This window comes from Electrophorus electricus, chromosome 21, assembly GCF_041902795.1.
Source record: "Electrophorus electricus isolate QZ-2024a chromosome 21, ASM4190279v1, whole genome shotgun sequence".
Lineage (NCBI taxonomy): Eukaryota > Metazoa > Chordata > Actinopteri > Gymnotiformes > Gymnotidae > Electrophorus > Electrophorus electricus.
Window position 1 is genome coordinate 2380540 of NC_137517.1, and position 26728 is coordinate 2407267.

Genomic DNA, 26728 nt, shown 5'->3' on the forward strand with positions numbered 1-26728 from the left:
ACGAGACAAACAGCACAGCAAAGCCACACCATCCTGCCCAACAGGACTAGCATCCACATAGCCTGAGGGGCCGGTTCCTGCCTGTAAGGCTGTAGTAAGGCCTAGATTTAGGTGTGGATCTGTAATCACAAAAACATGAACTTTTCAGCAATGAAGAGCTTTGCATCGTGTCTGCTACAGCTGGGATTCAAACCTTAATCCCAGTAAAGACTCCATCCAGCAGCCCGAGAGCTTTGGCAGAGCTAGGATGCTCGGCTCTGCTCCTGGAGCGCTGGAATGCAGCACGGTGTGCCGAGTTCCCTGCTCACACACACACCTGCTTGGGTGAAAAGCTGTTCAGTTCTAGACTTATATATGGATACTATTTCCAGCCATCAACACAACATAAATGTTCACTGATGCTTTTGATAGCCAAAACTCCCCACACCCAGTCTCCATGGCATTGTGGGATACGTTTCACACACACATGTTCAAACTGGAAACGGTGCGAATGACAGGCAGTTACTGTTTGTGTGTGAGGGTCTGTAGCATGTGCATGTCTGCATGCAAGTGTGTGTGTGTGTGTGTGTGTGTGTGTGATACCTTATGTTTCCTTCATCATTCCCACACTGGCACACATCATCAGATTTACCCCTGTGATAAACAACACTTGAGTCTCCCCCGCCGACCGATGCACACGTTCTCAGCTGTGATAAACACTTGACTCTCCCCCGCCGACCGATGCACATGTTCTCAGCTGTGATAAACACTTGACTCTCCCCGCTGACCGATGCACACGTTCTCAGCTGTGATAAACAGCACACATGGGCTGGAGTCCCCCCCCCATTCATTGCTGAAAGTGCAATTTAGTGCCATTTTGTATTGTAAATCACACATTAAATTACACAGAAACTGCTGAAACTAAGTGAAACACTAAATGAGAAGTGGCCACGGTTGGGGTTTGGCGATCTCTGACTCAGCACAGTTAAAACACGTCTAGATGTGACTCTGTAAATGGCTTGACTGCGGGACACTAGTGTGGACAGCCACAGTCCCTGACAGACGCATGCACTCCCCACTCACGCCTGGAGCCTTTCACCAGACACCACTAACTGAGAAAGAGCTTCAGCCCAGAGGACCACAGCCCAGGTAAACACAGTGAGGTTGAAACTTAGGGATGGTATGGAAAACGAAAGAAAGTAAGAAATGATTTGAAACTGAATATGCTGGAGAAATTAGAAGTGTGTGTTAGAGGTGTTAGAGGTATTATTTGTATTATTATTTGTTTTTATTTTTTATTTTTTTAAATGATGATTAAATAGAACAGGTGCACATATTTAGAGGTATTAGAATAGTTAATAATAATAATAATAATAATATTATTATTATTATTATTATTATTATTATTATTATTTTAATGATGATTAAATAGAACAGGTGCACATATTTAGAGGTATTAGAATAGTTATTATTATTATTATTATTATTATTATTATTATTATTATTATTAATGATTAAATAGAACAGGTACACATATTTAGAGGTATTAGAATAGTTATTATTATTATTTTAATGATGATTGAATAGAACAGGTGCACATATTTAGAGGTATTAGAATAGTTATTATTATTATTATTATTATTATTATTATTATTTTAATGATTAAATAGAACAGGTACACATATTTATAGGTATTAGAATAGTTATTATTATTATTATTATTATTATTTTAATGATTAAATAGAACAGGTACACATATTTAGAGGTATTAGAATAGTTATTATTATTATTATTATTATTATTATTATTATTTTAATGATTAAATAGAACAGGTACACATATTTAGAGGTATTAGAATAGTTATTATTATTATTTTAATGATGATTAAATAGAACAGGTGCACATATTTAGAGGTATTAGAATAGTTATTATTATTATTTATTTATTTATTTTTAAAATGATGATTAAATAGCACAGGTGCACCTGTTTCACTTGCTTGCAGTGCGTTTGGATTGAGCAGAAGTCAGGGTCAGAGTCAGGGTCATGGAAACCGCCCTCCTAAGCCAGTCCGGGGTCAATCAGGCTGGGGGTCGCTGGATGCTAAAAGGAGATGATGTGATAGTTTTATTTATGCATCTTCTACAGTTCTTTGGTGGTGGTGTTGGAAAGCATTAGTGGGGACCACCCAGACTATCAAACACAGTGTTACTTGAACACAGCATGAGGAGCATGTCGCTCTCACACACACACACACACACACACACACACACACACACACACACACACACACACACACAAAATCTCCTCATCTCACACACAACATATATAAACATAAACAACCTCTCATGTGCTGTCTCACACACTTGCAGACATGCCCACACACACAAGCAATGTGAGGGCTTTTTTTTTTTTTTTACCCCAGAATCAGATCTTTAGTAAAATGGAACACAACAATAAATCAGACAGATAAGAGAGAGAGAGAGAGAGAGAGAGAGAGAGAGAGAGAGAGAGAGAGAGAGAGAGAGAGAGAACAAGCACTTGTGAGCATTAAAGAATGTAAGCACACTAACAACTGTACTGAAAAACCAAATCAGAACTACTGGACACAAGAAGAATTGAGATGTGTGTGTGTTAAAAATATAGTTGTGGAGGTCCAAACCAACGTGGAGTTAAATCAAGAAACAGTGATGGTTGTAATTATGTTAAATTATAGGTAATTACAACATCAATTCCAGATGATCTTTTATAACCATCTTTGTGCTTCAGTGAACTCAAATCTAACTGATACCCTGGTGCATTCTGGGAGGGGTTGTGCGGAGAGGGAGAAGACTTCCTCCCCTCTCACCTCCCTAACCCATGCACGCATGCACGCAAGCGCACACTGCATTATCAATATCTACATCATATACCTATATATATTCAGAATTGTAGTAATGTACGCAGAGTTTCCAGGGAAACAGAATGGACAGAGGTTCATCAGCTGTGCAAGCAAACTGTATGTATGTATGTATATGTATTTAAATTGGGGTATATGCATTTGTATGGGGGTATATGTATTGGGGTAAATCTCCTCGCAAAACCACCCCTAACAGGATGAAGAAGAGAAGGTTGAGGATGAAGGTCACAGTGAGTCAACCTTCAATCCCATAATGCCTGCGTGCATTCCTCTGGTCTCTGAGCAGGCTAATGGGGTTAGGGGACACTCCCTAGTCTGGTCTCGGGGTAACTGACACATGTTTGGTCATGTGATCGCCATACTGTTATCTCAGGGTTAACCGACACAGATGTGATCGCTGTGCAGTTAATGTACATCGGCTAAGCCACAAGCGCAGGGAGGCACAAATCACGCTAGAGTATGTGTGGAATGAACAGAGCTTTAATGTGGGAGAAAGACAGAAGGAGAGTGAAAAAGTGTGTGTGTGTGTCTCTTAGGGTTCATTTTTGGTTATACAGAGGAAGTATAGAAACACAAGTGTTGACAAGTTTAATAACTTGTAGAGAGTTGTGTGTGTGTGTGTGTATATATATATATATATATATACACACACACACACACACACACACACACACACACACACGTTCCACGTTGATCCGCTTGTGCATAAACAGACTTGTGCATAAACAGGCATGTAAAAACTGTTATCAGTCTTAAGTAAGCAGCCCCTGCACCTCACACACACACACACACACACACACACACACACACACACACTTTCTCCAGACACACACACGTTTAAATACGTCTCTGTGTTCGCACAAAGTTGTTTTGAAAAGCACCGAAAACCCCGACACAGCACCGATCAGCATAAGCACCCTGAATCCAGGTTACGGCTTGACATCACAGGATGACAGGCCCCACGCGGTGCTGATTGGCTACCATTTGCATACTTAAGAAAACCTTAATTTTTCTATGCACTCTCTGCTTGGTTCACAACATACGCACTCCCATAATCCTCCACGCAAACCACTGCCTGTCTCCATAATGATGAAGGTCTCACTCTAGTTACCTGTAAAATGAACACAAGAAACTGAACAGAAGATACTAATGAAACAGATTCATTGACACTCCTACAGGTCCTGCTCCGTCAACATATGTTACTGACTTGACAGCTGCACATGACCTCTGACACCGCCATACGACCTCTAACTGTGCCACCGTCACGGTATGCTCCCCTTCGCACAGATCACGTGGTACAGCCCACCACGAGCAGTGGGAGTTCACTGTTGACTGTGTTCATTGTGACTTGTGACTTGTTTGTGACCACGCTCTAACAGGTACACAAACATCCAACACCTACACGAACAATGACCGACCACACACACACACACATGCACCCAGTTCTCTGTTTCATTATATATGTATTTAAACCCCTGTGTGTGTGTGTGTGTGTGTGTGGTCGGTCATTGTTCGTGTAGGTGTTGGATGTTTGTGTACCTGTTAGATGTTCATGTAAGATATTCGATGTTGATGTTGCCATTTGTGTGCATTGTTCGGTGTTTATGGTTTTGTTTCTTGTTTTTTGTAATCATGCTGCACTAGTTGATATGTGAGTGCCATTACCTTTTGGCTCTAATTAAACATCTCTCTCTCTCTCTGAATTATGGCATAATAATGGATTCTATCTGAAGAGACTCCAGCCAGTTGCAATCAGCTCCAGGCCATGTGTAGTCTTGAGTGGAGTAATCACCCATGGACAAATAATCACAGTAATTAATCTTCAGATCTCTTCCTACACACACACACAAAATCCACCCTGTCTCTGTGCTCCAGAGCAGCGAGTTCCCATTTCACTGCCAACTCAACATAAGGCGCATGAGGTCTCCACTTTTGCTCAGGGAAAATAAAATTCCCTACGTGGCTCTAGAGTTCCATCCCTGCATGGTTCTGGAATTCTATCCCAATCCCTGTGTGATTCTGGAGTTCAGTCCCAATCCCAGCATGGTTCTGGAGTTCCATCCCTGTCTTGGGAAGGTTGCATCGCATCAGTGAGACTTGTGATTCCCAGTAAAGCAGCCTAACCTTGCCTCCATAGGCAGAAGTCTGAGAGCATCACTGAACATGAAGGCTGCTCAGGATAAGAAGCCATCTTTCTAACTACAGTTGCCCTTAAAAAAAAACTTCCCTCAACGCAGACACACAACAACATCGCCGTCAACGCAGACGCGCGACAGAACATCACCCTCATCACAGGTACTTAGCAGAACACTGGCAGGAAAGTTTAACACAATATGGTGTGTTGTAGGATGGAAAAAAACAGTTCCACACACACCTATGAGGAAAAATAACTGCACAGAAACCACACACACACACACCTGTATTCACTCCCAACATTGTCGCTCTCCTTCCCTCTAACAAACTGTTTCCATAAACAACAAATTCTGTTTAACTGGCTGATATATACAAGAAAAAAACACGACAGATTGCAGAGAGAGAGAGAGAGAGAGAGAGAGAAAGAAAGAAAGAAAGAAAGAAAGAAAGAAAGAAAGAAAGAAAGAAAGAAAGAAAGAAAGAAAGAAAATGATTCTCCTTGGAGACAGAACTTTCCCAAACCGTCTAAGCACTTGACCTTTGCCCTTATCTCAGATGCTGTGGAGCAGTAGTACATCTGCAGTTCTTCATAATGGGAATTTTAAAGACACAAACCAGACAAAGTAAAAGAAACACCCAGCCAGGAACACTCATCCAGGAACACTCATCCAGGAACCCCACCCCCCACCCCATCAGGATCACCCAACTGTAATTAGATCCACCCATAACCCCACTCTCTCAGTGTTTTGTGCTGGTGTTGTGATCTGGGGTTGAGTTCCACCAGTTATACTGTGTTATAGGAACCTTTCCACATAAATGCAGCATGGGAGAGTTACTGCTGGACAGGAATCAATCACTCCTGGAGCTATTCAAATCTATTGCAACCACAACCAATGGGTGTATGTGTAAGCATGGCACTCGACTTAGTCTTATACAGGGGGTGGGAGTGTTGTCAGTCTGAGATAGGTCTGACCCGTGTGTTTCAGATAGACCAAAGGTGGACAGACACAGAGACGGTTAGATACACACACCCACAGACAGAGAGAGAGAGAGAGAGAGATGGCTATGCAGTCTCCCAGGCTGTTTCAGTAATGTTAGTGGGCATTATTAGTGGTCAAACTTCTACATTCTGCAGGCTGGTAAATCCATTCCACAGAAGATCACAAAACCACGTGCAGAGCAGCGATGCTTCAGAGTCCTGCAGAGGAATCACTCACCAGCCGCTGAGTTGGTGCGCCACGGCAGTACCGGGTTGGACCCCCTTCTGCCTTCAGAACTGCTTTAATTCTCCTCCATCAAGGTGCTGGAAATGTTCCTCAGAGAGGTTGGTCCATAGTGACATGAAACATCATGCGGTTACTACATGATTTGTCAGCTTCACATTCATGATGAGAATCTCCTGTGACGTAGCACGTTTATCGTGTTGGGAGTGACCATCAGAAGATGGGGACACAGTCGTCATAAAGAGATGGACATGCAGAAATCAAGATTCGTCAGAGCAGGTATAGGGTTTCCACTCTTCTATTGTGCAATTTTAGTGAACCCATGCGAATTTTAGCCTCAGTTGCCTGTTCTTAGCTCACAAGAGAGGCACCCTTCAATATGTCGTCTTGACCATGTCTACATGCCAAAATTTTTCTGCTATATGATTGGCTGACTAGATATTTGCGTTAACGAGCAGGTGTACCTAATAACGTGGCCGGTTAGTGTATATACCGCTACATGAACATTAACTATATCCAGTGAAAACCACTGAGAGAACCAGTGGAAATGCAGCTCCACATGTAATATTTTTCCAATAGCCATGCCAGAATAAGTCACAGGGCAGTGGTAGCTCAGTGGTTATGGTACTTGCCTTGTAATTGGAAGGTTGCTGGTTCAAGTTCTACCACTGCCAAGTTGCTGCTGTTGGGCCCCTGAGCAAGGAGCCCCTCATTTACTCAAGTTGTATTCAGTCATAATTGTAAGATGCTTTGGATAAGAGTGTCAGATAAATATAATCATGACTATGGAGAACATCAGAAAGTGCCCTTCATGGTTAAAGCTTTCTCCTTCACAGCTGCACACAGAGACATGGCTCTGACCTTTCACCTGCAGGCATGGGGGTTTGTGCCAGAGCTTCTCATTTGCTATGTCAGGGTGGGTGTGTTCTCCACAGGCACTCCAACAGTTCTCCTTCTTCTCAGCTCATCCACACCCACTGTGGAGCATAAGAAGTGCAGCACGGGGTTGTTTGCGTGTGTGGCTACCGCTGTGCGTTATTCACTTCACCGTGTGATGAAGACAGGCACTCCGTATACCGGAGGATAACGACACATTTATCCTGCCCGCCCGTTTTGAATGCACAAAGGTAGGTTGCACGTTTGAACAGTGCTCTTTATTAGCTTTAATCATCTCTCAGCTGCCTCAGGCCATGCCAATGAGCAGTACAATTCTGCACCTGCAATATTGTTCACCATTGCAATTCTGAACAGGTGAAATAAATCAACATCATAGAAACTAATAATGAAATTCATAATTAATGCCTGTTCTATCTATCAGTGCTGCATATACAATATTATTCTTTATTGTAGTCATTCTAAAGTATCTCGTGCAGTAATATTTTCGTCTGTTGTGCATAATAATGTATAATACTGTAATGTACACTACGTTCATCGACATTAGTATGACCAATACACCAGGCTCCAAGTCGCGTTAACCATCGTTCCCCAACGGTCCCCAACGGTCCCGTCCCCGCTCGCTGAGGGAAACGCTGGTCTCAAAACCAAATCAACAGCGCCCTCTTCAGACCTGTATACCACATAACATTAGACCTAGTTCTCCTCGTGAAGCCCTGGGCCTACTGAAAGAAAACAACTCAAATCTCTCCTCAGAATGAAACAACTTTCTGAAAATCGAATGGCACACTGGTGCATAGGACAGTGGTCTAGTAGTGTGCTCTTGTGAGCTTGGCTGCTGGTGGCCTACAACAAGAGCCAATCAGAGAGTTGGTTTTAAGGGTAGAAAGGGCAAGCAGAGAGCCCTCACAGGTCATGTCTGAGGTGTCAAGGTGCTTGTGTTCAGTTTCTTGCAGATCCTGTAATATCTGGTGGAGGTTACTGATCCATAACCCTGACTGGGTGTCCTGGTGTCCTCTCTACCTCAGGGTGAGGGGTCATGGGTCACTTTGCTCTTCTGTGCTGCCTGGTGTTCCTGGCTCCAGCCTCCCAAGATGCTCTGCGAGACGAGGAAGACTACAGCTGGCCGAGGCCGATGGTGCCACTGCTGATGGACAGACGCACCGTGCGACTCCAGAACCCGGCGTTCGTCACCGTGCAGCCCGGAGACCCCGGCCCCATGTGCGGGATCGAGTGCCAGCGGGACCTTCCTGAAGCGGGGCTTGCCGAACTGGAGCGCCTCCTCTCTTACGAGACGCTGTACGAGAACGGGACGCGGACTCTGACGGAGGTGACGCTGCAGGATGCGGCGCCCCCTGCTGCTGGCGGCAGGCACGGGCGCCCCGTACGCAGGAAGAGGCAGGTGTACGGCGCAGACGGGCGCTTCGTGATCACGGGCGAGCGCTTCGTCACCAGGTACCCGTTCGCCGCCTCCGTGAAGCTCTCCACGGGATGCTCCGGGATCCTGGTGTCGCCCCGGCACGCGCTGACCGCCGCCCACTGCGTCCACGACGGCCGCGACTACGTGCGCGGGAGCGGCCGGCTGCGTGTGGGCGTGATGAAGCGCCGCTCCAGGCGTGCTGGTGGGCGGGGCTTTGGGCGGGGCAAGGCAAGGGGAGCAGAGGGAGGCGACGCCCTTGAAGGCAGCGGAGGGAAGAGAGAGAGAAAGAAGGAGAGGAGGAGGAGGAGGAGCAGGGCGGTGCCTAAACGCCCGGGACTGCGCTGGACACGCGTCCAGGAGATGTACGTCCCCGAGGGCTGGACGAATGAGGTGGGCGGCCGCGTCGCCCCTGACTATGACTACGCCCTGCTTAAGCTGAAGAGGTCGCCTCGGGTGAAACCCATGGTCCTGGGCACAGCTCCGCCCACCCAGACGACCCTGGGCAGCCGCGTCCACTTCTCCGGCTTTGACGATGACCATCCGGGGAAAGTGGTGTACCGGTTCTGCTCTGTGTCCCAGGAGTCTGGGGAGCTGATGTACCAGTACTGCGACGCCCAGGACGGCTCCAGTGGCGCCGGCGTGTACGTCAGGCTCCGGGAGCCAGGCGGCTGGGGGGTCCGGTGGACCAGAAAGGTGATCGGAGTCTTTACCGGACACAGGTCGGTGGATGTGAACGGAACGCTGACAGACTACAACGTGGCGGTCCGGATCACTCCTGCCAAGTTTGCCCAGATATGCCACTGGATCCACGGAGATGCCAGCCAGTGCCAGCTGGTCTGAGCTGATGTGGAGAGCAAGCGCTCTCTCTTGCTGAGCTACAGCCGATGTATCTAGTGCACAAATGTCGTCCAGAAACTGCAATAAGCAGTGGGTGGATATTTACATGCATAAATTATAGCAGTGTTTCTCAACCCAGTCCTCAGGACCCTCCAGCCAGTCCACGGTTTGGATCCAACCCTGTACCCAGTTCACCTGCACCAGGTCACACCAGGTCACACAGGTTGGAAAACATGCGCCAACAGAGTCCTGAGACCTGGGTGGAGAAACATTAGAAAATCAATTACTGACATTGCAACTCAGCAGCAATCGTAGTCCATGTCGCCACACTCAAACCAAGTCCAGGCTCCGTAACCTGTGGGGAGATTCTGATAACAACAGTGATCTTCATCTGGACTTGCTCAACGTCCAATCTTTTCACGTGTGATGCGCAGATGACCAGAACCTCCAGACTGTCACTTAAAGGAGCAATAAATCATTTTTCCAGTGCCTAATGAACCGGACACCTAGTAGTAGGGATTCTGTACCAAATCCATTTTAAACATGACCGCCTCCATGTGGGGGTCCCACTATATGGAGCGTGAACTAGTTCATTTGAAGACTGCAAGAGTGCTTTGATTCATATCATGTGAGCTGCACAGAGGGAAAAAAAAAGTCAAAATAATACTTTCTTTGCTCATTTTTGGTGGTAAAAATGACTTACTCCTCCTTTAATCGCATTACAATTGTTACAGATAGATACCCTGAGCTGTAGTATTCAGTTGAACACCATTAAAAAATATATTAAAAAAATGGACAATGCAGCAAAGAACTCGACATCAGAGTCCCAAACACCCTAGGAAAACTCAACACTTCACATTTAACATGCCAACCCACTCCAACACACTTTAAAATTTTATCCCACGACAGTAGCTAAACGACTGGGCAGACTTACAGTAGGACTGCGTGTCCGCCAGCGTTGGATAAAGCCATGTTTCAAGGTGCCCACAAGCAGGTTAACAGATTTTCACTGCAATGTCACCTTGAAGTTTGTTGTTGCTGGTGTTGGTTCCCTTTTCTGTGACCTTTACATAATAAAAGTCCTTCACAAATCAAGACTTGTTTTCACCAGAGGGCATTCTCTACAGGTAATATGCATGTTCAGTGTCTGTGTATAAAAATGAAGGGAGTAATTACAGAATCAAACCATTTCAGTCACACAAAACTGTTTATTTCCTTCCAAGAGAGCAAAACCAAATTGTTAGGTACAGTTCCAATAGTAGACAGCCATGTTGCCACACTAGCAAAAACACACACAAGGAAGTGCATAGACTACACTACAACTGAAAGGCGGCGATGTTCATAAATACAGATGGCTGAGCAGGCCCACGCCAGAACCAGCCAATAGCGAGTAGGTGGGCTTTACTGTTCCAGAGAGCCTGACTGGACGGCATCCTGGTAAGAAGGACCGCCTTCTTTCTGCTCTGGGAAAAGCTTGATGAGGTCATCGATGCGCAGGATGGTAATTGCGGCCTCGGTGGCGAACTTCAGACTCTTGGTTTTGACCATGGTGGGCTCATACACACCCGCTTGCTTGTTATCTCTGGGCTTCCCATTCACCAGGTCCAAACCGATCCTACACACACAGGGAGAGAGACACAGCTCACACTTTACATGGTCCCAGCAGCACAGCTGTTGACTCCAGTTTACAAATCATATGGAAATACTGGAGAAGAGGTTTTGCCTGTTGGCACACTGAATGCATCCATCTGGTGGGGTTTGACCTGTGCACGCCTTACTTTGTAAATCTGTCTCGGTCCAGTGCTGCCCCCTGCTGTTTGCAGGTCAACAGTCCCTGAACAAGTGAGACCAGGCAGTGAAGTGCAGGCTAGCATGCTACACATTTATGAGGCCTCTGTGGTTTATTTATTTATTTCAAAACAAGTGCAACACAGACATTAGAAGACTGCAGAGAACAGAAAAGCAATCGCTGATATTTATCTCATTCTAGTCTCATTATACTGAACGGACAAGACCAAAACCACCTGAATGTCTTAAAGGACATGTCTCTCTCATGCTTATATTACGAGCATCTTACAACCAGAGCTTCTCCATGCACGATGGACGTATTTAACACACGTATGTGTTAGTGGTAGATGGGACACCTGGGACGTGCCTGGTAATACGACGAGCACGTGTGACGGACCGGTGTTGTTGGGTCCAAAAGTAATTTAGGTTTGCTGGATCGTTCGTGTGAGAGAGAGAGAGAGAGAGAGAGAGAGACACACACACACACACACACACACACACACACACACACACAGAGTGTGTGTGTTCACAGCTCACTACTGACAGGCACGCGTGTGCGTGTATATATCTCACCACTTGAGGTTCTTGCGCTCAGGGTTGACCTGGGCCTCGTTGTGGAAGGCTCTCAGCTTGGCCACCAGGTCGGTGGAGTCCTGAGCTGCGTTCACCGCCAGCGTCTTGGGGATCACCAGCAGGGAGCGTGCGAACTCCGCGATAGCCAGCTGCTCCCGCGAGCCCTACACACACACGCACGGTTTCAGACAAACGCTGCCACATTCAAAATATTTAAAAACTTGATACTTGGTGCACAAGTACATTATGGCTTGTTTTTAGTGACCTATACAGGAGTGACTGTGTGTGTGCGGAGCCCACAGTAAAGGTGTACAAGTTCCCCTCGGTCACTGCCCAAGCTCAGTTTTCTGTCTCCCACGCGTATAACTGCACACACCACCACAGGCACTGCAGCAAATTAAATGGGATCTTTTAACCCCCCAACACACACACTCCCCAACTCCACCACCCCTCACCATGCTAGTGGCATAGTTCTCCAGGTAAATGGAGAGTGCCACCTCTACAGCACCCCCTCCTGGAACCACTGACTTGGACTCCAGCACCCTCTTCACCACACACAGGGCGTCGTGGAGGGAACGCTCCATCTCATCACACATGAAGTCGTTCGCCCCCCGCAGGACTATAGAGGCAGACGTACGTGCTTTCGTACTGGAGGGGGGGGGGGGGGCAGAGCAAGTGAAGAGAGAGGGGTGGATGGAGAGAGAGAATATGCGTCAATACCAAGCTTTAAAAAAAAAAAAACCGCGGAGTCATGAAATCCAAAAAGTGGCGAGTCACGCTCTTACTTCTTGATGAGGATGAGTTCGTCGTCACACACTCTATCCTGCACAACCTCCTCTGCCTGGCCCAACATGGCCGCCTCAAACGTCTCCTCACCCTCCAGGTTCGACAGGGACGAGCAGATGGTGGCTACAGAGGGCCAAAAAACAACCACACACACACACAGACGCAGAGAGACCGTAAGCATTCACACACCGGCGACGGAGAACAGAAGAGAAGCGCTTTTCGGCTCCCAAACCAAAACAACATGCGCGTGGCCTACATGTTGACAGAACGCACAGGTTTTGCATAAACAAACTAAAACAAACACTAGTGGGTGGGGTTTACCGCCAGTTGCCTTGGCGATGCGTTTGAGGTCTTTCTTTAGCACCCGCCGAACAGCCATGGCTCCAACGTCCACAAAATACTTCAGGCACATGTCATCGATGCCGCCTGTCGTCAGGACGACGTTGGCGCCTGACGCCAGGATCTTCTGTATGCGCTCCTTGGTGATGTCCGACTCCCTGCGCCATGTGGGGAAAAGGACGTTATCGGAGGGGATCTGCACGACACTAAGGCAAGCCTTCAGCCCAGCGCTGGGACATTAAAAGGTGAACGGTCACTGGTGACTCATCAGTGGTCATGTTGAGTCTTCAAAGAGAGGCGTGTGTGGAGCGTGTTTGACGTATAATGTGTACAGCCTGAACACACATCAGAAACACCAGCGTGTGTATCTGTGAAAAACGGTTCAGGTTGATCATCGTTTATCCCACGCGTATAACTACACACACTACCGCAAGTGTGGCAGCAATGAAATGGGACCGCAAAAGGTCTCTGTGATGCGAGTGTGTGTGTTACCTCTGTCTGATCTGGTCGAGTTTCTCTGGGTCACTGATGACCACCTGCACACCCAGTTTCATCTTGGTCTTCTGAAGGCTGAAGTCCAGGCAGGCGACCTTAGCATTCTGCACGCGCTTCACCATACCTGAGTGCGCGCACACACACACCCTTATTATCTCTCACACTCCACTGACAACATCTAAGCCATCACCCAAAGGCACTTCACATGTGATGTCAGTTACTACACAAACCCTGGCCAAATATCCTAGTTTTCATACAAACATCGTTTTCATACAAAAAAACCCAGGTGGCAAATTCTACGGACAAAACGTCTTAACTTGTTAGGCTGCTAAGAGCGGGCCGTTCTGAACATGGCCGGCGCAATATGATTTGGCATCTGCTGCCATGTCAGCCAGTGTGTCACTATGAACCTCCTGGACTAACGGTGAGGTGCCCACTCCAACAACCCTTGACCTGCCCCCTCATCCGTCCATGACCAGGCAGAGTAGATGTAGAACAGAGAAACCACCGACTGTAGGTCACACACCCCAGTCACCCCCCCACCGTTATCAGATCAACGCATCCTCCACCTTGGGAGCCGACGGTGCAGTTGAGGGCGTAGCCGTTGACCAGGAAGCTCTCCTTCTGGCTCCGTCCGTGAGCCTTCAGCACGTTCACGGAGTTGATGGGGTAGCGCGCCACACCCCTCCCGTCCACAAACTTCACCGCCATGGCGGCGTCCACCACCATGTTCGCAAAGAAGTCTGCATCACTAGCAGTCCAGAGGTCAAGGGTCAACAGCAGACACGCATCAAAGCCTTCCAGTTTGCAGTTACTCCGCTAAAGACAACGTTTACCACATGTGCACTAACACTCTGGAGGCTGACTACATGGAAACTGCACCTTTATCAATCTTGATTAAAGTTTTGGAGAGGATTGAAGTACTGAGATGCAAACATGGCTAACGGCTCAAATCATCTCATTACCTCCAACACACAACCTGCAGAACTAAATCTGTTTACTGATGGCTACATCTACACTAATGACTTGGTAACATTTCTTAACACAGCAGGTGTATTTTTCCTTTGGTCCCAACCAGGGCAGTTCGGTTCAGCTGCTGCCACAGATGCACAGAGCAGCAGAGAGGATACACTCCGATGATCTTGGAGGACATGGATGTCTTGGCAGCATTGACCAGGCAGTCCCTGCCCAGGTCGTCTGTGCCAATGGTGAGATTTTCATTGATGTAACGAACTGCTTCCCTGAAATCAGAAGAAACAAACAAAAAACAGAAGAGGGTGAAAAAAACCAAAGACATTATCCCAGTGGTCATGAAAGCCTGTTCCAGACACGTGGAGGGCACAGGGTCTGGCTGCCCCCGCCCCCAGCAGAAGACGGCGTCTCTCACTTGCAGGCCAGTCTGTATCCACTGATAATGGAGGTGGGGTGGATCTTCTGTTTCACCAGCTCGTCTGCGCTCTTCAACAGTTCTGCAGCAATGATCACCTGTTCGTACGCACCCACGGGAAACAGCGGCGGGATTAGCACGCAGCCACGAAGGCTGAGAAGACACTGGCACCGCGCTAACAACGTACGGATCAATCCGCTCGTGTAGAGGCGGCAGGAGAGGGGCTGCAGACCTCGTCACACTCCCGACAGGCAGTTCTTCTGTCCTGTTAGCATAGCCACACGCCCTGACTGGCAGCAGAAGGGGGTGGTACTGAAACAGGACACACCTACGCTGCCACCTCACAAAGCCCAGCCAGTGGTGTATCGTAATGGCACTTAAGAACTCAGCATTGTGCTGGAAGTGTAATGAGCCCCACAGCGCGAAGCCATGTGACATCAGGCCAGGACGCCGATTCTCTGCACCTCACATTTCTGAAATATATGTTACGTGTCTCCGAGCAAGTGCTTAAAAAATGAAGGTAACTATAGCAACGGGCCCCCGCCCCAGACTGGAGATGCTGATGCGAATGGCTGTGACCGGCTAACGGGGAGCGGGCGCCTCACCACAGACGTGGTCCCGTCTCCGACCTCCTTGTCCTGCAGGTCTGCTAGCTCACACAGGACCTTGGCCGCGGGATGATCCACCTCCAGCAGCTTCAGGATGGTGGCGCCGTCGTTCGTAATGGTCACGTCCTGGAGCAGGAGACACACAAACGGCCTTTACAGCCCGCGGTGCGAGCGTGGGCGGTGCAGACGCGGCGCTGCGCCAAGCTCCGGTACTTACGCCGATGTCGTCCACCAACATTTTGTCGAGGCCCACCGGGCCCAGCGAGCTCTTAACGATGTTGGCGATGGAGGCCGCGGCCATGACTGCGGGGGAGAGAAGCCGGGTCACACGGAGACAAAAACCGAACAACAAAGAAATACAAACAGCGTGAAACTGAAGCCTGCTGACCGCTGAAAGGCAGCCGGCTAACGGGCGTGACCGGCGGCCCCGCTGCTAACCTCGCCTCTACCTCATCTTAACCCAGCCGCTCCCGCTAGGACCGACTAGCTGGAAAAATCCAACACACGCAGGCGATCCCGCCACATCTGAACCATCGAATCGCGAAAAAACGGCGCAGCTAACGAGCTAGCCAAGCTAAGCTAACGTCGGCGAGAGGATTCCGCGTGGCGCCGGTCCGCACGTGGGGACGCGCGCGCCTGTGAGCCGGTTAGAAGTTTGATTTCTGAGGTCGCCGCCTCCGCGCCGTCCAACCGAACGCGCTTACCGTTCTGAGTCCGCACGGACTCGCCGGTAGTCCTCTGGCCGAGGACGTTTAACGGACCTTCCAGCAGGGACATCTCGCGCAGCCACTTCACGAGCGGAGAAAAGGAAGACGGGCTCGCGCTGCGTTGTGGGTAAAGACGCGCGCGGAACGTTCCAGATCAGCGAAGCTGCTGCAGCACGAGGACAAAACCTACCGCGCTATCAGCGAACGTACGGCAACATACGGGACAAGGACGACGCGTTCACACGTTTGCCTCGCCCGCGTCTGTCTTTGTGTGTTCTGAGTCCTAGAACAGGCTGCTTGGTAAAAAAAGAACTACAATTCCCACGTTTTCTGTAGTTCTCTTCCTGACTGTGGTCTGGTCAGGTTTGCGCGCCCCCTAGCGGCTAGGAGGACTCCTACAGGCTCACGCCCAGAGGCGACTTCAATACCATCTATGCCAAAGACGCGTTTAATTTTTTTTTATTTATTTTTTTTTTTAATGAACTTGATGCTTCATATGATACATTTTGAAAGTTACCAGCAAATCTTCGCAAACCTTTCATCATAAATGAAAGTTTGTCCCAATCAGATTCAGTCAGTTTGGGACTGTAACAGCAGCTATGCTGCAGTATGCAGTTTGGTGTCCGCCTTGAGCAGTCTGCACGCCACGAACTGACCCGGAATGTTTCAAATCTCACAGAGACCCAGCTTTAATCTGCAAAACCACTGGGCCGAGTTAAACTAAGACAAAACAGACACGGTCGCCACAAATAAGTTTTAAATGAACATTTATTTATAGCCTCCCTTACATTTTTCATTGAGCAGTTGTAACCAGGCAGTTAAAAAAAGAAAAGAAAAAGAAAAGTACATTTAATTTAAAATTAAGACCATGGAGGGCTAGTTGCCTATGGCAACTCTTATGACATATCCTAAAACGTACATATCTTTACAGAGTGTTTACAAATTAAAATAAAATGTAGAAAATAAAAATCTAAAAAGTGCAAAATAAAGAACCTCAAATGAGTGATAACAGTCCCCACCAGTGAAACAGGAAGCCACATGTACAAATGGTACAAACAAAAAAATATGTATAAAAAAACTTAGAAATATACTTCATTGATATTACTTACTCATTTTGGTATATTTACATTGAAATTAACAATAGGCCATGGTGTTTGAGAATTTTATTCTAATAAGGTAGTAACCTTGAACAGTGCTTGTGGAAAAAACAGACTCATCCTCAGTAAACACATTCTGAAAACTATCACAGCTGTATATAAAAGCTAGATATTTCAGACAAACTTACATCTGACCTGGAACCTTGCAGAAGTATCATAAACAAAGTATTTCTAAAATGCAAATAAATAAATATCAGAACTTTCCCTATAGCATTTTCAAAGTTAAACTGTGATGCTGCATTTGTTGACAGTGAGTGCGTGGAATCGTTTGACTCAAACAACTGCAAAACTAAACATTACACTAGAAAATGTAAAATGCCGAAATGAAATATGCATCTAATTATAATATTTTTAAGCAAACCACTGTCTAACATGGTGCTTTTGTAGAAGATCAAAGAGCCTACAATTACAAGATTTATAATTTATTCATGACAATGCTCCTTTTTTGCTTATGATATGTTACTTGTAACAGTTTGAATGTTCTACTCACCACACTGGAACCAAACTTAATTAACCCAATTCTCTGCTGATGATTAATGCAGACCCTTAAAGCTGCCAGGAGCACTCTGTAGACCCTTAAAGCTGCCACGGGTACTCTGCAGACCCTTAAAGCTGCCACGGGCACTCTGCAGATCCTTAAAGCTGCCTTGAGCACTCTTCAGAAATGAGGCATGGCTTGTAGATGACATTGAGGGGAGAAAACAACCTTGATCCAACCAATGGTAAGCAAAGCTAAGCTTTCTTGTCAAACTATCTAAAATATATCTATAACTTGTATATCAATCTGGTGAATTTATATCAATTCCTAATGTACAGCATAGTAAAATATATATTTATGTGTGTGTGTTTGTGTAAAGATGTTTTTTGGCTACTGAAGAAATTGTCATGTAGATATAAGCAATCGAGGACCAAGCCATCACCATCTAATGTTCAACTTTCCTTGGGTAGCTACTCAAAGAAGCAGCCTACATGCTAGACCAACAAATGGCATTTTTACTCATGTTAAAACACCAACTTCAAACTGTGCATCATGTTAGAGAAACACATTACAGTCTTCAACCGCTACACTGAGGGTTTGTATGGCAACGTAGCAGCATCCGCACGGACTGCTGGATTGAGAAATGTGGTTAAGTATTTAAACGCTGGAGGGCGGATATTAGGAGCACCTACATATATATGTGAAATGGGAGCACAACCAGCAGCTGAAATCTGATCCTGTTAATGTTTAAAATCCCACTCAGGTTACAGTCTGCGGCTTCTCAACCTTCAGGCCGAGGGACGGTCGCAGGAGTTCAAGACGAGAAGAGGATTGTGCGAAAAACAGATATTTATATATAGGTAACAGATTTTTTTGCTTTACTCTGAAACTTCTATTTGAAACGCGTCAGAAACTCTAGCGAAGACTGAAGAAAGGTCTGATGTGCAAGTTCTGTGTAGTGCATTATGAGACTTCACATTAGAAAAAAAAAAACAAGAAGTGTCAAATTTTTTATTTGCATTAAGTGTGTGTTTAGTGCGTTGCTAAGTTCCACTGAAGCAGTGATGTGAAACTGGTAACTTTAGGTTTAACTGCATGAATATGATCAAGCGTTATTGTAAAGCATTATTTACAACCCCATGTGCTGTCAGCTTGCTGTGATCCATAAATGTGCTTTGTGTTGTTGCACATTTGTCTAACATTTCATCATGTGTTAGTTCGTATGCACTGTGGTTTTCTCCATTTCCTGCCCACGAGTCACTCCTATATCCCTGCTCCTTACGCAATATCCCTCCTCCTTAAGCAAAGCTGCTGGAACCGAGACACTGGAACTTCTCTCGCAGTGACTGGACGATTTTGGGCTGACCGAGAGCTTGTTGACTGTCATCCGGACTGTTCCATGTATAGTCTTGCAGGGAAGACTCGGGGCTCGCCACGGCCTGCAGTGATGCTGCGGGGCTGTGGGTGTGGCTTTGTAAGGTGGTGGGCGGGTCGAAAGGGCTGCCAAGCCAGCTCTGTAATTGGCCGGGAACAGGGGACTCTGGCTCTAGCATGTCATACTCCTCCTCTGAGCGGATCTCGACGTAATCGTCATCGTCATCGCCGTTGTCTTTGAAGTTGGCCAGGTAGTTCTGGGTGGCGTTCACTGACGGCTGCCTGTCCAGCACCAGCACTTGCTGCGAGTCCCTTAGTGTGAGGTCACATGATGGGGAGAGGTCAGAGGTCACCTGGGCAGAACTGTCAGGAAGGCTGTGCTGCCGAGGCCCCAGGCCGCTGATCCCTGGGTGATCTGCCCGATTACCCATAACCCCACTGTTCTTCTCCTGCTGGTCAGCCAGTGAGGAGGAGGACTGACAGCAGCTGTAGGGCGGAGATTTAGCGTTGCGCTGTCCCAGTGTGCTGTAGATGTGCTCAGAGTCGTCTTTACTCGGTGGAGTCACACAGGCGCTCCAGCGCTGGCTGGGTGGAGTGCATGGGGGAGCTGGGAGGTCCCTTAGGGCTGGGACAGAGGTAGTGGGAGTGAGCTTTTGATTCGGGATCGAAGGCCGGTCTCCAACTTCAGCAGGCCAGGACGCAAAGTCAGAAAGCTCGCCATTGCTGTAGATGCAGTTCATCCAGTCAGCCTCCAGGGCACTCTCAGGCAGGGAGGGGGACGAGGCCAAGAATGGGCTTGAGCGTGAGGACAGTGGGTGAGGGCCTGCAAAGCTCAGTGAGGATTTCAGTACTGGGGTGGAAGGAGGAGGTTCTTTAAACGTTACCTGCCCGTATAACTGAGAATACTCAGCTATTCTGGCACCTAATGGGAGAGATCAGTAACAAGAGAGAGAGAACAAGATTCAGAAATGTACTCAAAGTATTAAATAAAGGCACAATAACTCCTTACAGCCAGTGGCACACAGGCAGAGTGTTCAGACTTCTTGTAGCTTCAGCCCTTATTATGGCTTATCTCTGGGTTAATGAAGCCCATAGAGAGAACAGCTTAAAAGTACCCATGAAAACAGGTTTTAGTAAAACAATGGCTCACCTATAGCTGCTCCGCCCTGTTTCTTCTCTTCCAGAATGGCAGCCAGGTCTTTTGCTTTGTTGGGCATCCTAAGTCTTGCACAACTGGGCTCATGGTCCATGCTCTTCATCTTCAGTAGCTGATTGGCTTTCTTGATCTTCTGGCTGTACTGCCTGGCCATCAAGAAAACCCTGTTCTTACCCTTCTCCCCCAAGTCAAGAAGTTGGTCCTCAGTTAGTAGGAGACTGGACGATGCCAGGGGGAGGAGAGAAGGTTCCAGGCCACTAAACAGTGCCTGGAGCTCAGGGTCCTTCTGGGGAGGAGGATCTTCATCATCAATCCGGAAACTTCCACTGCTAAGCCTGGCTAGTTTATTACGGATACTTTTGACTGTGCCGGGCTGGGGTTCAGGGCTGGAGACTTCAGGAAGGGAAGGAAGGGCAGGTGTAGGAAGTGAAGGTGTAGGAAGGGCAGGTCTAGAAATGGGAGGTGTAGGAAGGGCAGGTGTAGGAACGGGAGGTGCAGGAAGGGCAGGTGTAGGAACGGGAGGTGTAGCAACGGAAGGTGTAGGGGCAGGATGAGAAGGTGTATGAATGGGAGGTGCAGGGGTAGGATGAGAAGGTGCAGGGGTAGGATGAGAAGGTGCAGGAATGGAAGGTGCAGAGGTAGGATGAGAAGGTGCAGGAATAGGAGGTGCAGGGGTAGGATGAGAAGGTGCAGGAATGGGAGGTGCAGGGGTAGGATGAGAAGGTGCAGGAATGGGAGGTGTAGGGGTAGGATGAGAAGGTGCAGGAAGAGAAGGTGTTGGTGGAGATGAAGGTTCTTCAGGCTCATCTATTTCAAATGTAGGTACTCGTACAAGTTTGGGAACACTGAGGACTGGTATTTGAAAGGTGGGAAGGGGTCTGGAGGTTGTAGAACTGGATGATGTTCTGACTTTCCGAACACCCTCTGGCTTTAGAGGAGAGTCAGTGGCTTTGCTTCCAGACTTTTTGCTGGTAGAGTCATGTGCTTTGCGTGAGGAATTGTGTGGTTTTTGCTGGGACTCCTGTGTTTTGGGCTGAGACTTGCATACTTTGGTTGGCGAACTGTGTGATTTGTCTGGAGTATTTTGCGTTTTACGTTGGCAATCTTGTGTTTCATGTGGTGATTCCGGGCCATTGACGGGGAATGCAGCGGGAAGCCTATCGGGTTTCTTCTCATTATCCCTGATGTAGTTTTCCAGATCATTCCAGATCTCATCCACATGCTCTGGTGTGCAATCAGCTCCGGGCTGCTGAGAGGGCATATCTGTAATTATGGGTCCACTGTCCATCTCAGTAATTGAAACAATGGGAATCTCAGGAAGAGGACGCTTAGCCATGTTCCTGTTATCCAGATTTGGGCTCTCTTCAGAAACAAAGGTCTGTGTGTTCTGATTGAGGTCCCTCTCGGATGACTGCAGTTTATCCTGTCCAACCGTTTGACCATATCCTCTCCCTGGCTCAGTGGAACTTGCGGGCAATTCACGGAACACAATGGTGTCATAGATATTTTCCTCCTCCTCCGGTGTGTGCAGGTCACCATGTTCAAACAGCGCCCCCTCTTGACCTGATGACCTGTTGCTTTCAGATGAAGTGTCTGTTTCAACAGGAGAAACGAGAATTTGCGGAGGTACAACTGGATTGATCTCTGTCCCGCCTGAAGAAACGCTGTTAACCTCCTGCTCTTTCCGAATAATTCCCATAGCTTGCAGTTCCTCGTAGCTAATATTATCGTAAACATTCTCAATGTCATCAATCGTTAGCTGTTCAGCCGAGGAAGAGCCGGATATCTCGTTACTTGATGACTCTGTATTGACGTGTTCATCCTCTTCATGGACGGGCCGTTTTGTAGGGCTTCGTCGCTCACTTTGGTTCTCTCCTACGCTACTTGCCCTACGCAGCACTCTGCCCCCACTGGCCGGGAGGTGCAACTGCATCGTCTGGGTCTGTTCCACATGCCAGCTGCAGGGTCGTCCAGGGTGATCACCAGTGGTGTCGTGATCGCTTTCTGCATCATGCCCACTCGTATCGTTCTCGGTGGGCACAAACATCTGATAAATGTCTTCATCGTCATCAACCTGAACGGTCTTTTGGCGGGTGGGAAACATGGCACGCCGCACTCTGTGGTCTGCCCAAATGTTTGGGGCGGAATGGTCACCGCCTGTTCCCAGGAAGTGGGAGATGTGCTTGTGAGGCTGTGTGTCAGGAGGACAGGTCACCCGCAAGATGGGCGTGTGCACCGACTCTTTCTGCAAAGACTCTTTCGCCGTCTGTGAGAGAATGGATGAACCAAGAATATAACACTGCATACATGACACACAGATTCAAACTGTCTTGCAACAGTAAAGATGGGTTCTAAGGGTTCTAACAGTAAAGCTGGGCTAAAACCTGATCTGCAGGGCAATGGGGACCACAGTCATGTGAGTCTGTCTCACCTGTAAATCAGCATGTTCAAGGTTGTGATTCTTCCAGTGTTCGATGCTGTCCACTGACACCTGTGGGTTTAGCCTTTTCCTGCTGCTCTTTCCAGGGACACGCAGCTTCCCTCCAGAGCTCTAAACACACACACACACACACACACACACACACACACACACACACACACACACACACACACACACATTGTGAGTTGCATCCTAAACCTTACCACATGATTTCAGCGGCCAAAGGTCAAACCAAGACTTACCAATCCGCTGTCATCCTCATCATCAGCATCCTGAGGATGTAGTCCATCCTCTATGTCACTGTGGTCACCAGGGTCCAGTGACTCCTGTGATTGGCTGACCAGGCTGCGGGATCGGCCAATAGTGCCCAGATGAACCACTGGAGACAGCAGGGTGGCGCCAAAACTGCTTCGCTGTGATGATTCCAAATCACACAATACCCCGACTCATCCTCCACATTCACATACCCCGACTCATCCTCCACATTTATTAGTTATGGTTTAGTAATACATCATGCTGATTTTAATGATCAGCCCATCTATACATGGGTGAAAGAACCCTTGTTGTACAGATGCTTCAATTAAGAGGAAGGCGACCTACCTTCTGGATGTCTGGACTGGATACTGTTGAGAAGAGAGAGATGTTCATTCCATAACATTCTTGAGACATTATAATGCCACTGAACAACTGCAAGAATATTTTTCACAAACAAAACAGACCTTTGAAGTTTTACTTACTTGCATGTTTGTTTTTGAGTAATTTGGATAATGGTTCTGGGAAGAAAGAGTGAGAAAATTTACAAAAAGGTAAAACCTTTTCAGCCTGATTCTACTTTGTTCTACTTCCTGATTACATTGTTCTACTTCCTGTGAGTCTCACCTGCTTTCCTGCGTGTTCTCCTGGGGGAGGGTCCTTCTTTCATGTTGATCCTGTTATGGCCCTCAGGACTACACTGAAAGCTTGGCTGGTCTACATGGACAGAACACAAACAGACATCCCAGTTTTTCATCCGTCATATTCTAAGACTACAGAATTCTCACCCCGTTCGCTCCTTTTCTTAGTTTTTAACATCACTATAATCGGAATGGTAATGATCCAGTACAGCAGCTGGCCCTGTATGTCAGTAGGACTAGCGTAGTTGGGGTTGGACTTACGCAGATCCATTTCCAGAATGGCCTTTTTAGCCTGCAGAAGACGATAAACAAGAAATGAAAAACACACAAAATTTTTTTTATTTTCTGTCCAGCACAGCGGCGATATTACTGCACCTTCCTCTTCTCCATCTGCAGCCCCAACCCCACTCTCATCTACACCACCACCTCTGTGGCCTGGAAACATGGCAGTGCGCTACACTTCGAGCGCAGGATTTATTTGGGCCACTTCTACTTTTGAGTTTTGGAGGTCTTCGCTTGCGTCAGGGGAGACTTGCATTTATATTCAGAACAGGGTCGGATCAACTGGGTTAAACTGGCCTATAAAAAGCGCTGCATTTTAACACGGTGCAGCGGTTCCCAAAACAGCATGTGACCCAGATGACACAGTTTGCCCAGAGTTTTTACAATTAATGAATGCATAAAAATCCAGCCAGAATAGTGTGTACTAGAACTCCTCATTCCTCTTTCAAAACTGCGGACTACTTTTCCCCGAGATCAAATGGCTCACGCCAGTCTGAATAAGTTTGCAGGGAGCATTTAAGAAGTTTTTCCCCCCCAAAAAACTGATTTAGGACCAGAGTGGCGAAAGTTTGTGTTTCATGTGTTTGTGTGTTCTGACCTTGGCCGGGATTTTCGCAGGATGGTTCTCGAGAATAAGCCTCTTCAGGTGTTGTATCCATGTTCGCTTGTCCTGTTGTGACTTGGCCTGCAGGGGTAAGTAGAGAGAAACCCAACACACCTGCTTTGAGCCATAGCCACCACATCCACAGACTTGGCTCGTCAGTCTAAACTCTGTCCCAGGCTGATCTGGACACACTGCTAAACAGTGACACACATGCTAACCCCTACACACCCACACCCACACCAGTCTAAACCAGTGTCCCAGTCTTTTCACTGTGATTCCTCAGCCCCATCTCATTCATCAGCGCTCAGGTCTGTGAGACACTGCACTGGAGTTCAACTCTCCTCACCTCTCTGTGAGACACACACACACACCACTCTTACACACCCACACTGCTAAACAGTGACACACATGCTAAACATACTCCACAGAATGGCCCTTCTCTCATTCATTATATGAAATAACAGAGTGGCTTAAAGCCAGCTAAGAAGAAGGATAACAGATGGAATACAATGCACACATGAAGCCAAGAGTGAGCTTGAGAGTGAGCCGTGGTGGCTCAGTGGTTAAGAGTGAGCTTGAGAGTGAGCCGTGGTGGCTCAGTGGTTAAGGTCCTCAACTTGGAATCAGCAGTTCAAGCCTCACTGCTGCCAAGTTCTCTCTGTTGGCCCCTGAGCAAGACCCTTAACCCTCGGTTACTAAGTTGTATTCAGTCACAATCGTAAGTCACTTTGGATAAAAGTGTCAGATAAATGCCGTAAAATGTAAATGACAAGTTGCAAGAAAGCTGTGACAAACACACATTTGTCACACACATTATTTCACCTAATATTCCCTTTGTAAGTCGCTCTGGATAAGAGCGTCTGCTTAACACCGTAAATGTAACTCAAATCTCAAGTCAAACATGATGAAAATTAACAAATCATATTGTAAAAAATAGTATTTTTTAAATTAAAAAATCTGAGCATAACATTTAATATAAGCAAGAAATATTATTATTAATATGAATAAGTCTTATATTATTGCTATATTGCTTTATGTGATGACTATAGCTGTTCTAATGTATGCAGGTTTTCTGGTGATACAACTTTCACTGTAGTGAGCTGCACACTAGATCACGGTGAAGACCCAGCCAAATCACATACACCCACACATGCACACACACCCACACAAAGGGTGTGGTGTTACTAGGCTAAAGTTCACTTGCCCATCCATCAGAAGACTTCCCTCAGGCAGGACATTCCAGTGTATGTGGACGTAGGGGGTTGGGAGTTTGTGTGTGTGTTTACCTGTATTGTGTGTGTGTGTGTGTGTGTGTGTGTGTGTGTGCGGGGGGCTTGGCATGTGTGTGTTTTAACCTGCACTGTGGGTGGGTAGGTATGGGAGGTTTTACCTGTACAGGTTGGGTGTGGGTGTGTTTGTGGGGGGTGGGGGTGTGGTTTTACCTGTACTGTGTGCTGTAGTTTGGGGTTCTTATAGTGAAACACACTGAAGCTCAGGGGCTCCTTAGGAATGACCTCTACCAGCATCAGATTACAACACTACACACAAACAGAGGGAGAGAGAGAGGGAGAGAGAGAGAGAGAGAGAGAGAGAGAGAGAGAGAGAAAGCGAGAGAGAAAGAGAGAGAGAGCGCGAGAGAGAGAGAGAGAGAGAGCGCGAGAGGGAGAGAGAGAGAGAGAGAGAGAGAAAGCGAGAGAGAGAGAGAGAGAGAGAGCGCGAGAGGGAGAGGGAGAGAGAGAGAGAGAGAGAGAGAGAGAGAGAGAGAGAGAAAGCGAGAGAGAGAGAGAGAGAGAGAGCGCGAGAGGGAGAGGGAGAGAGAGAGAGAGAGAGAGAGAGAAAGCGAGAGAGAGAGAGAGAGAGAGAGAGAGAGAGAGCGAGAGCGCGAGAGGGAGAGAGAGAGAGAGAGAGAGAGAGAGCGAGCGAGAGAAAGCGAGAGAGAGAGAGAGAGAGAGAGAGAGAGAGAGCGAGAGCGCGAGAGCGAGAGAGAGAGAGAGAGAGAGAGAGAGAGCGAGCGAGAGAAAGCGAGAGAGAGAGAGAGAGAGAGAGAGAGAGAGAGCGAGAGCACGAGAGGGAGAGAGAGAGAGAGAAAGAGACCAATACCATCATTACCATGATTTGAAAAAAATCTTTGAATATTTCTACATATGTACATGGTGCACTTGTGTAAAGGGGGAGGGGGAATGAGCACTGTTATGGCAACCAGATAACACATTGGCACAAGTTCTGGGATCATTTCGACCTCATAAATCTGGTTAAATTCAACAGCGTCACGGAAACAT

The 26728-nt window shown here is 47.3% G+C and overlaps 3 protein-coding genes across 6 annotated transcripts in view; 1 reads left to right on the forward strand and 2 right to left on the reverse strand.

The window, feature by feature from the left end:
- Nucleotides 1-8103: 8103 nt before the first annotated feature.
- LOC113590875 (inactive serine protease 35-like) lies at nucleotides 8104-10244 on the forward strand. The gene has a single exon (XM_027031203.3). The coding sequence runs from the start codon at nucleotides 8165-8167 to the stop codon at nucleotides 9383-9385; it is 1221 nt and encodes a 406-aa protein (XP_026887004.2). The 5' UTR covers nucleotides 8104-8164; the 3' UTR covers nucleotides 9386-10244.
- A 326-nt stretch (nucleotides 10245-10570) lies between these two features.
- On the reverse strand, nucleotides 10571-16354 carry tcp1 (t-complex 1). The gene is made up of 12 exons (XM_027031205.3): nucleotides 16063-16354; nucleotides 15576-15661; nucleotides 15356-15484; nucleotides 14751-14848; nucleotides 14494-14604; nucleotides 13933-14114; nucleotides 13361-13487; nucleotides 12851-13026; nucleotides 12529-12652; nucleotides 12199-12391; nucleotides 11744-11907; nucleotides 10571-10997 (listed from the first exon to the last, which is right to left on the reverse strand). Exons 1-12 carry the CDS (start codon nucleotides 16133-16135, stop codon nucleotides 10784-10786), a joined length of 1677 nt encoding a protein of 558 aa, XP_026887006.1. The 5' UTR covers nucleotides 16136-16354; the 3' UTR covers nucleotides 10571-10783.
- Nucleotides 16355-16815: 461 nt separating this feature from the next.
- LOC113590876 (pleckstrin homology domain-containing family G member 1) overlaps nucleotides 16816-26728 on the reverse strand; it is a 52285-nt gene continuing 42372 nt past the window's right edge. For all 4 annotated transcript variants that reach the window (XM_081704043.1, XM_035521365.2, XM_035521364.2 and 1 more), the window contains 10 exons: nucleotides 25892-25987; nucleotides 24444-24530; nucleotides 23825-23855; nucleotides 23550-23639; nucleotides 23408-23443; nucleotides 23271-23293; nucleotides 22913-23083; nucleotides 22662-22781; nucleotides 20225-22496; nucleotides 16816-19996 (listed from right to left, as the gene is read on the reverse strand). In XM_081704043.1, the coding sequence (XP_081560169.1) occupies nucleotides 18999-19996; nucleotides 20225-22496; nucleotides 22662-22781; nucleotides 22913-23083; nucleotides 23271-23293; nucleotides 23408-23443; nucleotides 23550-23639; nucleotides 23825-23855; nucleotides 24444-24530; nucleotides 25892-25987 (3924 nt within the window). In that variant the 3' untranslated portion in view covers nucleotides 16816-18998. The remainder of the gene's footprint in view (nucleotides 19997-20224; nucleotides 22497-22661; nucleotides 22782-22912; nucleotides 23084-23270; nucleotides 23294-23407; nucleotides 23444-23549; nucleotides 23640-23824; nucleotides 23856-24443; nucleotides 24531-25891; nucleotides 25988-26728) is intronic.

Bases quoted from the DNA above. Each gene is read 5' to 3' on its own strand.
- tcp1 (XM_027031205.3), bottom strand. From the start codon at position 16,135: ATGTCCCTGCTGGAAGGTCCGTTAAACGTCCTCGGCCAGAGGACTACC. The intron at 14,849-15,355 runs GTGAGGCGCCCG...GCGTACGAACAG, and splicing joins GAGACGGGACCACGTCTGTG to GTGATCATTGCTGCAGAACT. The intron at 14,605-14,750 runs GTGAGAGACGCC...TTCTGATTTCAG, and splicing joins GGATACAGACTGGCCTGCAA to GGAAGCAGTTCGTTACATCA.
- LOC113590875 (XM_027031203.3), top strand. From the start codon at position 8,165: ATGGGTCACTTTGCTCTTCTGTGCTGCCTGGTGTTCCTGGCTCCAGCC.